The sequence below is a fragment of the Agelaius phoeniceus genome, chromosome 27 (assembly GCF_051311805.1).
Source record: "Agelaius phoeniceus isolate bAgePho1 chromosome 27, bAgePho1.hap1, whole genome shotgun sequence".
In the NCBI taxonomy this organism is placed as follows: domain Eukaryota; kingdom Metazoa; phylum Chordata; class Aves; order Passeriformes; family Icteridae; genus Agelaius; species Agelaius phoeniceus.
Genome location: NC_135291.1, coordinates 5,331,441 through 5,344,492, shown reverse-complemented (window position 1 = coordinate 5,344,492; position 13,052 = coordinate 5,331,441). Strand labels below are relative to the sequence as shown.

Sequence of the window (13,052 nt, the reverse complement as noted above, 5' to 3'; positions counted from 1 at the left end):
AAAGCTCCTCTGCAGGCTGCCTGGAATGAAGCTTCTCTTCCAGAGCATGACTCATATGCGCCCCACCCCAAAAGCCAGGGTTTGGGGTATTTTTAATGTTTGGGGGTTTTTTTGAAGAGTGTTCTATTAACGGTTTGTGAGTTAAAGGGTCACCTTTAAAGCTCTTCTAAACGCAGCCTGGAGGTAAACACCAGAAAACGCGGACCAAAATTTTGCCATCTCCACCAGCCAGGCAAACACACACTGAAAAAGAATCCAAAGCAATAAAGATATTTTCTACTTCTTCTGCCGAGAATAAAAACTGATTCTCACCCCCAAACCTAACTGACAATATGAAAGTAGGATTATTTAGAAAAAACATTCTCATGGTGTAATCTTATTCTAGGCAGCCCAGAGTGTGGGTGTGAGTGAGCCCCAGAGTGGAATTGTGCCGTGGTGCTCCCCAGCAGCTGTGGCAGTGCAGGCCCAGCCAGCGCTGAAGCTGCAGCAGTGGCAGCAAGGCTTGGCCGCAGTGGCTGGAGGTGCCAGAGGAGGGTGGCCAGGATTTCCGAGGGTTTGAGCAGAGGATCTGTGGGCAGGCCCAGGGGCTTGGCCCGCTGTGGAGCCCTGGCTGCTGCTGCGTTGCCTTCAGGGCAGGCTCAGTGGGGGGCTCCCATGGTCCTGCTGCAGGCGGGAAGTGCAAATCTCCGGGGCTTCAGAGCCCCTGAGGCCAGGCTGAGGGGTCCCCCGTGTTCAGCTGTGCTGGCGGCTGTTTCTGGCCTCAGGGACACTTGGCATGGGCCCCTTGGCCACCAGTGGTGCTGCTTTGCACTCCTTAGGCAGGAGCCGATGTCCTGGCTGGGTGTTGGCAACAGCAAAGTCCCAGGGCAGGCTCTGTGCCAGCCCAGCTTCCTGTGGGAGAATATACCTTGATCTCTGATCCAGTGCTTGCTGAAGCAGTCAGAATTGCTTTTGCCGCCCTGTTAGGTGCCATGGCGTCAGCAGAAGATATTGAAGCCTTCCTGCTCAGGGCATTTCAGTGCCAGGCTCTTACAAGCACCCACAGCTCCTTGGGTTGAGCTGAGCATGGGGCGGTGACCTGCGCTTTGTCTGATTCCCCTTCCTTCCCTCCCCTGGAACAGGCTGTTGCTTTTAGACACCACTTGTCCTGGTTGCTTCAGAGTACTTTGGAGAGGCTCCATATCTAATTTTCCCTATTTCCCTGGGGCTGCCTACACTTCAGGGTTCACTTCAGCATAGGCCTGGCCAGACATTTGACACAGAGGTACAACAGAACTGGCCTCTGTATCACCTTTTATAATATTAATTTGTGTTCCAAATTTAGCGATCAAATCCCTTCCCAGTAAATCATGATAGCAATTAGGAGCAAATAAAACTTCATGCATTTCAAATCCATCTCCCAGATCTACTAATAGTGGTTGAATAAAACCATACAGCTTTCCCACTTATGCCATGAATAATCAAAGACATTTTGGCCTTTTTTCCCTCCCTTAGGTCTAAGATTCAGAGTGGATTGAGAGGCCCCTGTGTCCATCTGAAAATGCCTCCTCTCAATGCAGACCCACCTGAATGTTCTCAAGGGCTCCAGTGTGGAGGGTCCCTGGTGTGATGGGAGCTGTGACAGCCCTGCCAATCCATGTCCATCACGGGGTGGACTTGCTCGTCCTGCAGGTGCTGCTGTCTGTGCTTGCAGTGTCCTTGTGCCCTGCAGCTGGAGCCCTGATTCCTTGCCAGGGGCTGTTTGGGTGGGCTGTCCCCTGCCGAGGAGGGCAATGCCTCTGCCGGGTGCTTGTGGCCGAGCCCGTGCCCTGGGTGCTGGGGCCCCCTTGGGCCCTGGGGTTGATCCCTCAGGGGCTGTAGGAACTCTGCCCTGGCCTTTGCCTTCAGCTTGGCCTTTTGCTGCTCCCTTCTTGCATTCACCTGCTGGGCCTTTGTGCCCAAGTGCTGCAGGGCCTTCTTCTGCCCCTCCTGCAGCCCCCCTCAGTGCCTGTGGGTGCTTGTCTTGCTTTACAAGACAGGTGTCTGCTTGGGAAGGCAGTAAAAGCCTCTATTGGAATGGAGAATGCAAACCCCCTCCCTCTTAATTTTTACAATAATGAAATCAAGGGTCTCTCAGGCAAAGCTATGGGAATAGGAATACCAGTTCTTTACTAGTGTGTAAATAAAGCAAACAAACAACCACATCTCCGGCAGTGACAACAAACAGAGCCCGGAGCCAGTCCCAGCCTTTCGGCTGCGGCGCTTTCCTGTTGGGTGCAGTTCCGGGCACGGCCGGCAGGGGCGCTGGTGGCTCCCGCGGGGCAGGGCAGCGCATCCCTGCCATGGGAACCTCTCTTAATGGAAATAGAGCAATCCCTTCATCTAACTCTTTCACTTTTTTACCTTCTATAGCCTTTCTCCTGTGTTTTGAGAAAGAATTTGGAGAGGGCTGCCTTTTAAGTGAGCTCCTAGTGTTTAGATAAGGTGCTTCCTGTAGAGAGAGAGTTTCCCTGAACAGCTGGAGCTGTGGTTACCAAGGGGATGTAACTCGGAGCAGGCCGGGGAGGATATCCCGGCGAGGCTCGGTGGGAGTGTGGGCAGGGTCTGCTGCCGGAATCGGCAGAGGAGGATCTTCCCGTGGAGACCGAGCCGGAGCGTGGGCAGCCCCCACATGGCTTATGGCGGCTGATCCGGCAGCTCCCGGCAGAGAAAAGGCAGGTGGGAGACCCCGGCAGCAGCAGCGGCGGTGCCCAGCGCAGCTGGCACGGGCAGGGCAGCCGGGGATGGGATGGCTGGGACCCGCCCTCGGTGCGGTCGGCGCGGTGACCTCGGCCCACGCGGCAGGACAGAGCAACCCCCATCTTCCCCAGCATGGCCGGCAGAGCGGCCGCGGGCCGGGCAGTGGGAGCAGGGCACACAAATTCACCGCCAGCGCCGGGGCAGGTGGAGCTGCCCTGGGCAGTGAGCCCGCACCTGGGATGGAAACCGGGGCAGGCGGAGCTGAGGCGGGCAGCGAGCCGGGACCCGGGACAGGCGCCTCGGCCGCGAACGGAGGGGGCAAGAGCTGCAGAGGATCCCACTCTCTTTCTGACTTTTCCTCTTGTTCCCCTCCCTTTCATTTCCCCTTGTTCTCTTCCTGTTTTGTCTCGGGTGTTTCTCATGCTTTAAAGATTTTTATTCTCCTAAAATCTCCTGTCTAACCTATGGCATATTCTCTTTCTTCTAGATTAAATGGGTTTTTTTACAAATAAATCCAGAGCCTAACAAATCTAAACTTCTGCTTAGATACTTTGAAATGGTCGACGAGCTAACTCACGACCTCCTAATGTTGTTTTTCTCATCACCTTTTTATTTATCCTTTGGCAAATTAAGCATCTTTCAGTTTCTTGCTTTGCTACTCCAAAAATCCCAGTGAACCCATAGTTCCTTAAAAAATGATCACACAAAGCTTGAGTACCCCAGTGGGTTTTCTGATGCATGTCTTCTAATATTTTCCTAGTAAGCACATTTTATTAAGTAATTGTCTTCCATCAAGAAGTTTCCATTTCCCTAATTTATCTTGTTCACTTCCTGTCTTGTTTAATTCTTTTTTCTCGGCTTCCCTAAACTTTGGAATTTCCAGTTTTTCCTCGTTTGGAGTTAATATTAACATAACTCACTCAGCTCCACTTTCTGCTGTATCCTTGGCTTCGTCATCTGCCAAATTATTTCCTCTTATTTCTGGGGTCTTTCCCTTTTGGGGTTCCTTAATATGTACTATAGCTATGTCTTTTAGGTAATTTTAATGCCTCTAAAACCTCTGAAATAAGTTCCTCATGTACTAAACCTTTTCCTCTTGAATTAAGTAATCTTTTTCCTTTCCAAATTTTTAAAGGTATGTACTACGCTAAAGACATACCTTCAATCAGTAGATATGGTTCCTTTATTTTGTGTTAAATATTCTAGTGCTCTTTTTAAAGTATATAATTCACAAGTTTGAGCTTACTAGTTTAAGGTTAATTTCCCTTTTTCCATAGTTTGCATGTTGTTCCCATCAACTACTACATACCCTGTACTTTCTCCTTTTGCAAGGAGTTGTATCTCTGTTACCTAACATAACTCCCAAAGGACTATTTTTTTTTCTTTTTTTCCCCCTGTAATCCAACTTACTGGTTTTCTGTCTCATTTTTCAAGATCTTATCTATTCATCATCTGCCTCTGTTTTTCACTTTCACTAACAACCTAAATACCACTTTTCTTTCAACTACACACTTAAAAATAAAAAACCTTTTTCTCACACTACTTTCAGTGCAATCCACCTCCCTCCAAGGAGATATAGTGAAGCTTAAAATACACAATCTACATTACATATACTTTCATTTGTCTACATTCACTCGCTTCTATTTCTCATTCACTTCCACACATTCTTTCACACGCTCAGGACACAAAGTGGATCCCTGTTGACAGAGAATCGCGGGTCCCTGTGGCCCCCTCCCCTTGGCGTTGGCCTCTGGGTCTCAGTATCTCCCGGCCTCCTGGGAGGGCCCTGACTCTGCTGCCTCCGGTGCCCGTTCACCTGTGAGGCTGATTTGTGTCACTCACACTCTTCAGCTACGGCCCCCTCACAGGCCCGGGGGGACAATGGCCCGTTTGCAGTCACACACATGCTCTGCCGCAGCCCCCACCCACCCAAGGGACAATGGCTTATTTGTGGGTCACACACACCTCTTTCCACAGCCCCCCCTTCCCACCTGCCCGGGAAGCTGAGGCTGATTTTGTGTGTGACTCACTCTCACACACAAACAAGACAACAATAAGGTACCTTTTACTTTCACATCACCTATTACAATTTTAGGTGTTTCTGGCCAGTCCCGGTGCTCTTGGATATCCCTCAACCCAGCTGTGTTGGCCAACCCCAGGTGCTCTTGGGTGTAGGAGCGTTGGGGGGTAGGACGGTCGGGACGGACGGAGACGAGAGATCTCTGCAGCCAGGCCCTGGAACTTGCGGTTTATTGCAAAGGGCCCGGGTGCAGGGCCCTGCTTGGAGCTGCCAGGCACAGCTCGGAGCAGGCCCGAGAGAAGAGAGGGGTAGAGAGGATGAGAGGGTGAGAGAGTAAAACGTAAGAGAGCAAAAGCGTAAGAGAGTAAGGTTCCCATTACAACACAATAAATCTTCTTTTGTGTTGAATGTTCTATTTCTCACTAGCCAATCTAGTACAAGATGCACGTCCTATAGCATTTACATACAGCCTATAAGAATCATTACATTACCACACTGTGTTACATTTTAAACCGTAAAAACTCCTCTTTGGACCCCTTCTGCCAAGATGGCAGGATCTGCTCTGACCCTTGGATCTGTCTACAAGCAGAGGGAATTGTTCCATCAAAAGGGGATTACCTTCAGCCAGCCATACCATTGTTTTCCAGTTGTTCACTAACTTAGGTATCTCAAAGCTTGCTTTGATTTCAATCTTGCTTATAGTTTCTATATTGTCAAAATCTTTTGCCAGACAATCATATTTATAAGGCTTTCCTGTTTCATCTTCCCCAACACTTGGGCATTTTTTTATTTCTCAATCCACCTGTGTTGTCCAATCCCAAATGCTCTTGAGCATATTCTCATTCCGGCAGAATTTTGCTTAACCCTGAATGCTCTTGGAATATTAATCCCTCAACCCAGCAGGTTTTAATTCTGGATGCTCTTGGGCACTCTTATCCCTCAACCCAGCAGGTTTTTAGGAGCCCCTTTTGTCCCATTTCCTAGTGGATTGGGCTAGGAAACTCCTCTGCTCCCTTCCTCCGAGGGGTCCAGCCCCTCTCTGAGACCCAGTCCCAGTTACCCCGGGGGATTCTCTCACTCCTTTTAACATTCACTTTGTCTCTTTACTGGCCACTTACAGCGGAAAGTCAGAAACGCAGCATGGGAGACTCCAGCACTCACTTGGCAGGTCTGGCACAACCAGCCCGCCTCTCATTCACTCACATTCATCCCCCCTGAGAAATACTTACCAATCCCTTTTCCTTCCCATGTTCTTCGTGTACATTACTACTCTTAGGGGGCCAATTGCCGTGGTTGTAGGGAGCCTTTTTCCCTTGTCTTTGTTTTATTGTCTCCTTTTGTCCATCATAACCTGCGTCTGTCGGTCACCCCAGGGCAAACAGAGCGAGGCTGCCGAAGAGGGCAGGGGGCACCTTCCCCACTCTGACTCTCCTAAAGCACCGGCAGCGAGGTGTTGGTAACCATCCTCTGCTACCATAATTGTGAAAAACGCCAATCACTTGTTTTTAAAATTTTTAATGTTTAATAGTAATAAAATGGTTATAAAAATAGTAATACAATTAGAGTAATAAAAATTTGGACAATTAGGATTTAGGACAATACAAGACAATGGAAACAAAGAGTTACAAACGGCTCGGGTACCTTTTCCTGGGCAAAGTAAGCCCAAAAAAGGACACACGTTAATAGAGGATTAACTGTGAAAAACCATAGCCCATTGCATATTCGTACATCTCATACGTGATACATAAATTCCATTCCAACAAAGGATTCTGTCTGGTCAGTGCCACCTTCTTCCTCTTCATCCTGATGGCATCTTCAGGGCTGAGCAAGGCAGGAACAAGTTCATTTCTTCTGATAATTGAGCAATAAAATATTCTTCTCTGAAAGATTTAGGTGTCCTGTGTCTGCTATCTGGTGTGAGTCCTCATTCCTTTTTTAAAAAACTATCCCACATACATAGTTTCTATTTTAACATTATGTTATAACCTAAAACTACATTTAACACACTACTTGAAAAAATTGTTACAGCATAACTTCCTAACATAACATGTATAATACTCATTTTAATGTTTGTGAAAAGCCAATCATAGACATTTTTCACACGGGCTCTGTCAGCAGCAGTGGAAAGAGCAGCCTAAGAGCAGCGGCTCCAATTGCCTTCCTCCAAAAACCTGAGAGAGGGACAAAAAACTGAGAGAGGGCCAGCAACTGCGCCCAGCCCCTACCCCCAGCCTGAATCCTCCGGCATCTCTGCACCCTTCCCCCGTCCCCCCCCTCCCCCGCTCCTGGGAAAACTCCCAAAAAACAGAGGTCCCAAGCACCCAGCAATCAGCTCTCATCAGCAACTCAACCCTAACCCTAACCTTCTGACAGCTGCTAAGTTTTCTGCAAAATCATTCATTTCTCCAAGGACCCAAACCCAATCCTTAGAAGAAAATCTGGATCCTTCCATGTACAATCTGTATTTCCCAGGTGTTCCTTGCTCCTCGTCCCTGTGCTCAGGGTGCCCTCCCCAGCCCGTATCCCAGAGCCGGTCCCTGTCCTGCCGCAGTGTCCAAAGGCGCCCCCCGGCGGGCAGGGCCGGCAGCTCCACGGGGCCGGGCAGCGGCCGGGGCGTCCCGCAGCCTCCTGGGGGCCGGGGGCCACTGCCGGCCCTGCCCGGGGCTGGTGGGGTCAGGCAGCGCCCGGCGCTGAGCCCCGGCTGCCCCACAGCCCCGGCCCGGCCCCGCAGCTCCCCCCAGGCCCCCAGCCCGTGCTCCCGGTCCCGCACCTCTGCGCCCGCTGCTGCCGCTGCCCCCCACAGAGAAACCCCCTGAAACCCTGACCTCCTTGTTTTCCTCTCCTGGAAACCGGGGATACAAATGATCAGCTGGCAAATGTTGAGGATAAGACCCTGCTGAAAAACATCCCAGTCCTCAGTATTTTTCTCTTCCTTCTCTTTTCCAGCATCCTTTTCCTTCCCACAAAGATTCCTTTTGCAGCTTTTTGCCTTAAGCATATTGCTGCACACTCCCCCTCACCCAGTCCCTTTGCAGCACACCAACACCATCCATGCCCTGTTCTCCAAATGCGAGGGGAATTTGGGGAGGTGGGAGTGGGGCAGCGCCAAGGCCGGGCCCCCTCGCGCTGTCCTGGCGGGAGCGGCTGCAGTGGGGACCAAGTGCGGGCGGGAGCGGCCGGGAGCCCAGCGCTGCCCCAGCCCGACCTGCCCCCGCTCCATCCCTGCCCCTGCCGTGGGATGCTGTGGGTCTGGGGGCAAGAGGGAGCCGGCAGCGGGTGCTGGGCCTGGGGCAGGAGGAGAAGGGAAGGAGAAGCAGGGTTGAGGAACAAAAGGGTCAAACGATGCCCGTGGGAGGAGAAGGTGGGATTGTGCAGGAGAAGGAGGAATAGCAGGAGGAAGAGGAGTGTGAGGAAGAGTGGGGACACCGGAGGAGGAACAGGAAGACGAAGCAGCACAAGGTTCCACCTCTCCCTGTATCTGCAGCCTCTGACCCCAGCCCCAGGAGCGTTGCCCCCCCCACATGCAGCAGGTGACCGGGGATTGGGATCCACAATTTTCCCTGGGGTGAATCTTGGTGTTTCTGAGCTTTCTTGGGCTAATTGTTGGTGCTTTGTTTTTTTGTGGGGGCTGAATCTTTATATTTGGAGGGGGCTTTTGCTGAATGTTGATGTTTGGGAAGTTATTGATCTGTGTCTTGATGTTTGGAGGACTTTTGTGCTGAATTGTGGTGTTTTGGAGGTTCTTAGAGACACAAGATGCCCAATGACCTAATGAGATGAACTTGGGCAAGGAGGAACTCCCAGTCCAAGGCACTCTCATCTTGTTTTTTTCTCCAAACCAGGATTTTTCATTCCTAGGGCGTGTCTGGATGGAGGAGGAGGAAAAGCCCTGGAGATTCCGCACAAGGAGGGGCTGCAAACCCAGCCCAGGGAGCTGCAGGGAGGAAAGAGCCCCCCCTGAGCCAGGAAGGCGGCCAGAGATCCAGCCAGAGCTCAGAGCTGGTGGAGAAGCCTCATGGCAGGGAGAAGCCCGACAAGTGCTTGGAATGTGGGAAGGGTTTTAGTCGGAGCTTAGATCTGATCCAGCACCAGGTGATCCACACTGGGGAGCAGCCCTATGAGTGTGAGGAATGTGGGAAGCGTTTCAGCTGGAGCTCCAGCCTCAGGCAGCACCAGGTGATCCACACTGGGGAGAGGCCCTTTGAGTGTGGGGAATGTGGGAAGAGCTTCAGCCACAACTCTGTCCTGATCCAACACCAGAGGATCCACACTGGGCAAAAGCCCTTTGAGTGTGGGGAATGTGGGAAGAGCTTCAGGCAGAGGGGGAGCCTGATGCAGCACAAGATGATCCACACTGGAGACCGGCCTTATGAATGTGGGGAATGTGGGATGAGCTTCTGCCAGAAGGGGAGCCTGATGCAACACCACAGGATCCACACTGGGGGAAAGCCCTGTGAGTGTGTGGAATGTGGGAAGAGCTTTAGATACAGCTCTGGCCTGAGGAAACATGAGAGGATCCACACTGGGGAAAAACCCTATGAGTGTGGGGAGTGTGAGAAGAGCTTCAGCATCAAGTGCCAGCTGACGCAACACCAGAAGATCCACACTGGGGAAAAGCCCTTTGAGTGTGGGGAATGTGGGAGGAGCTTCAGAGGAAGCTCAGCATTGATTCGGCACCAGGTCATCCACACGGGGGAACGGCCCTACACCTGCTTGGAATGTGGGAAGAGCTATGGGTGGCACTTTGACCTGAGAAAACACCAGGGCACCCACACTGGGGAGAGGCCCTACAAGTGTCCCCAATGTGGGAAGAGGTTTCACAGGAGCTCCGATCTTCTCAAACATCAGCGGAGTCACACCGAGGAGAGGCCCTTCCGCTGCCCCGACTGTGGGAAGGGCTTCAAGCAAAACTCCACCCTCACCCTGCACCGGCGCATCCACACCGGGGAGAGGCCCTATGAGTGTGGGGAGTGTGGGATGAGATTCTCATTGAGCTCAACTTTCACCCGACACCAACGGAGGCGCCACTAAGGGAAGCCCTGTGAGTGCCCCGAGTGTGGGAAGAGCTTTGTGCGCTGCTCCAGCTCCATCCCCCATGAGAGGATCCGCATCGGATGATCCCCAGTGACCCCCATTGGGCAGAGCCCTGATGATCCGTGGTCCTGGTGATCCAAGTTGGAAGGCATCTGGCTGGGGGGCTCCACATCTTCCTGGTTCTCTGAGGGTACCTAGATAAACCCAGAGGCAGGAACCTCCATCAGGACGCAGGCCTACAATGGGAATTCCTTGGGAAGAGCAGATTTGTTGAATTTCAATCCCATAAAATCTTTTGCATTCAATCCTATCTTCTGGTGACATCAAGGAGTACTGAATGGTCCCTGAGGTATATTCTGGGTTGACTATTTGGTGCTTGTATCCCCAGTCTGTTCTGTTTATGCTGAATAATAAGTTTTACACCTTCAAGACCTGTCCTGAGAGTGAAGGGGTAGAGAAGCAGCATGCAGTTTGTTTTCAGAAACTGCACTTGCTCCTCCACATTCCTGCTCTGGGACTGTGTTGTCTGCGGATGGACAGACAGCGGGACAGAGCTCTCCTTTGCTTTTAGTTAGTTTTAGCTAGCTGAACCAAACAAGTTCCTGAACTGTGGTGTTTTTTTCCCTTTTCTTTGGACCTGTTTAAACCTGCTCTGGCCTGAACACCAGAAGAGCACGGGCAGCTCACACCTGTGGCCCACCGGGCCGGGCCTGGGCCGCGGCATTTCCAGCACCAGAGGGACTGATAAGGGACTGAGTGAGCTGAGCTACAGCCCACAGAGGGACTTGGTGAGTTTGTCTCTCTTTTAGAGCAGCAAGAGGTTTTACTGTTTTGTTATCTTTACTGAAAGATAAAAATATCCGTTCCAGAATACGCAGTTGATCTTCCCAGTTATCACTTCATTGACACGGTATTCCACATGTTATTTCATGGTCCTTCAAAATAAACACTTGAACACCAACATAGGTATCTAATCTGTTAACAAATGTGTGTGGTAAGGCTAATTCAATTTCTTCTGGGGTCTTTGCTGCTGGGGTCAGTTGCCTCTCATCAGTAGAGGAGGTGGTGCCTGACAGCAAATCATGCAATAGTTGCATCTGATGATTAGTTATGCCTAAATATGATCTAATCCAACCTATTAAACCAACCAATTTCTGTACATCAGTAGCAGTTTTAACATCAATGTCTAACTTCACAGGTTGAGGCATAACTTGAGTGTTAGTCACTAACATACCAGTATTTCCAAGGCATGTGTTCCTGCACTTTCTCTGGGGCAATGATCAGACCAAAAGCTTTCAAATTTGTTACAGCACATTGTTTAAGAGCTGATAACTGTTGTTTGTTATCAGATGCCAACAAGATATCATCCATGTAATGATAACAGTAGCAGTTATTAAATTGCTCCTGCACTTTTGACAAGACCTGTGCCACAAACCATTAACAAATAGTTGGCAAATTTTTCATGTCTTGGGGAAGTACCCTCCATTGATATTTTTTATTGGGTTCAGGGTTCAGCATGATTATGGAAGGCACAGTAAAAGCACATTTTTCTTTGTCTTGCTCAGCCAATGGAATAGTGAAGAAACAATCTTTCAAACCAATGACAACTATTTGCCATTCCTGTGGAATCATTGTAGGCGTAGGAAGGCCTGGTTGTAAAGCTCCCATTGTTGCCATTACAGCATTTATCTGCCGTAAATCATGTAAAAGTCTCCATTTTCCCGATTTCTTTTTTATTACAAAAACAGGTATGCCAGGAATGATTGTTCAATATTTCCTGCTTGAAATTGTTCTGTGACGAATTCTTGCAGGGCAGTAAGCTTTTCAGTAGTAAGGGGCCAGTGGCCAGCCCAGGCAGGTTTATCTGTCAACCATATCAAGGCTATAACTGGACATTCATTGCCCTGCATCACAGTGGCCCCTATTAAAAATAAGTATTTTGACACCCCATTGAGATAAACAATGTCATCCCCACAAACTTTGAGGAGCATCGGCAACATAGGGTCTGATGTTAGCTTGTTGGCCATCAGGATGTTTCACATTAATTACAATGGCTGACAGGCCACCTGTTGTAGCACCACCCAACCCCAGAAGTCCAAAACTTGCATGAGTGAGAGGCCACGATTGAGGCCAGCAAAGTCACGAGAGTATTGTGACATCTGATCCAATGTCAATCAAGGCTGTTACTGATATGGTTCCTGGATGACATCCGCTGGCGGTGAGGATGCATGTCTTTTCTGGATGGTTCTCCGTAACTTTCTCAGCCCAGAACACTTGAGGTACTCCTGTTGATCCACAACTTCCTGTGCCATGACTTTGGTCCACTGTATTCAGAACAAAACTCACAAAAGGTACAATTTGAGCAATGCAAGTTCCTTTCTGAATAGTGACAGGAGGGTCATAAATGGGTACCATAGCATGAATCTGTCCTAAATAATTAGCATCAAAAGGTCCTAGATGCACATGAATACCTCTAAGTGTAGTTCTTGATCTTCCCATCAAAAACGCACTCAATCCCCATCCTATTGGACCATAGGCATCGAGGGGCACTTTGCACATTTCTTTTGTCAGAATGGTTACTGTGTCAGCGGTGGGTATATCAATCCCTGCAGACCCACTTGTTGCCCCTGAGTATTGTTCACAAATGTTTAGCTTTGCAGTGCTGGGGAGGCCCATATTTGCTGCTGTGGTTCTTGGGGTATTTGTTTTCCCACATGCCCCTTTGTGCTCCTCTTCTTGTTTCCCTGCAACAGCTGACCATTTGCATGATATTTACTCCTGCATTGTTTAGCATAGTGCCCAAATTTAGCACAATGGTTGCACATAACGTTGCTGCTTGCATTTGATTTAGATGTTATTTTCTGGGTATTACACTGTGCCCTTACGTGCCCTTGCTGTCCACAATTATAGCATTTCGATGAAGGTCTTAGAACTGCAGCAAGAGCTGCTTTTTTATGGTCTACTGAACCAACTTTTGAGCAAGCAGTAATCATTTGAGGCAATGTGGGTTCTCCAGGTAAAGTGTCAATAATCTTTCTGCAGCCTGAGTTTGCATTTTCTTTCGCGAAATGTATACAGAATTTGTGTCGCAAAGATTCATCATCTACCTGTTTTTCAATAGCTGCAGCAAGCTCTTCCACAAATTGCAAAAATGGTTCTCTCATCCCTTGTTGTATAGTATCATATCTCTGTTTTGGAGCTGTCATTTCCATTGATTTAATTAAAGCACTCATGCCAATTTGCTGAGCTTGTGCCAAAATTGAAGAATCCCACCTTGCCT

General features: G+C 49.6%; 1 protein-coding gene across 1 annotated transcript in view; it reads left to right on the top strand.

The window, feature by feature from the left end:
- The window catches only part of LOC143695915 (uncharacterized), a 243,196-nt gene extending 232,995 nt beyond the window's left edge, over nt 1–10,201 (top strand). The window contains 1 exon segment of the mRNA XM_077191112.1: nt 8,836–10,201. Coding sequence (XP_077047227.1) covers nt 8,836–9,769 — 934 coding nt within the window. The 3' untranslated portion in view covers nt 9,770–10,201.
- Nucleotides 10,202–13,052: the final 2,851 nt, after the last annotated feature.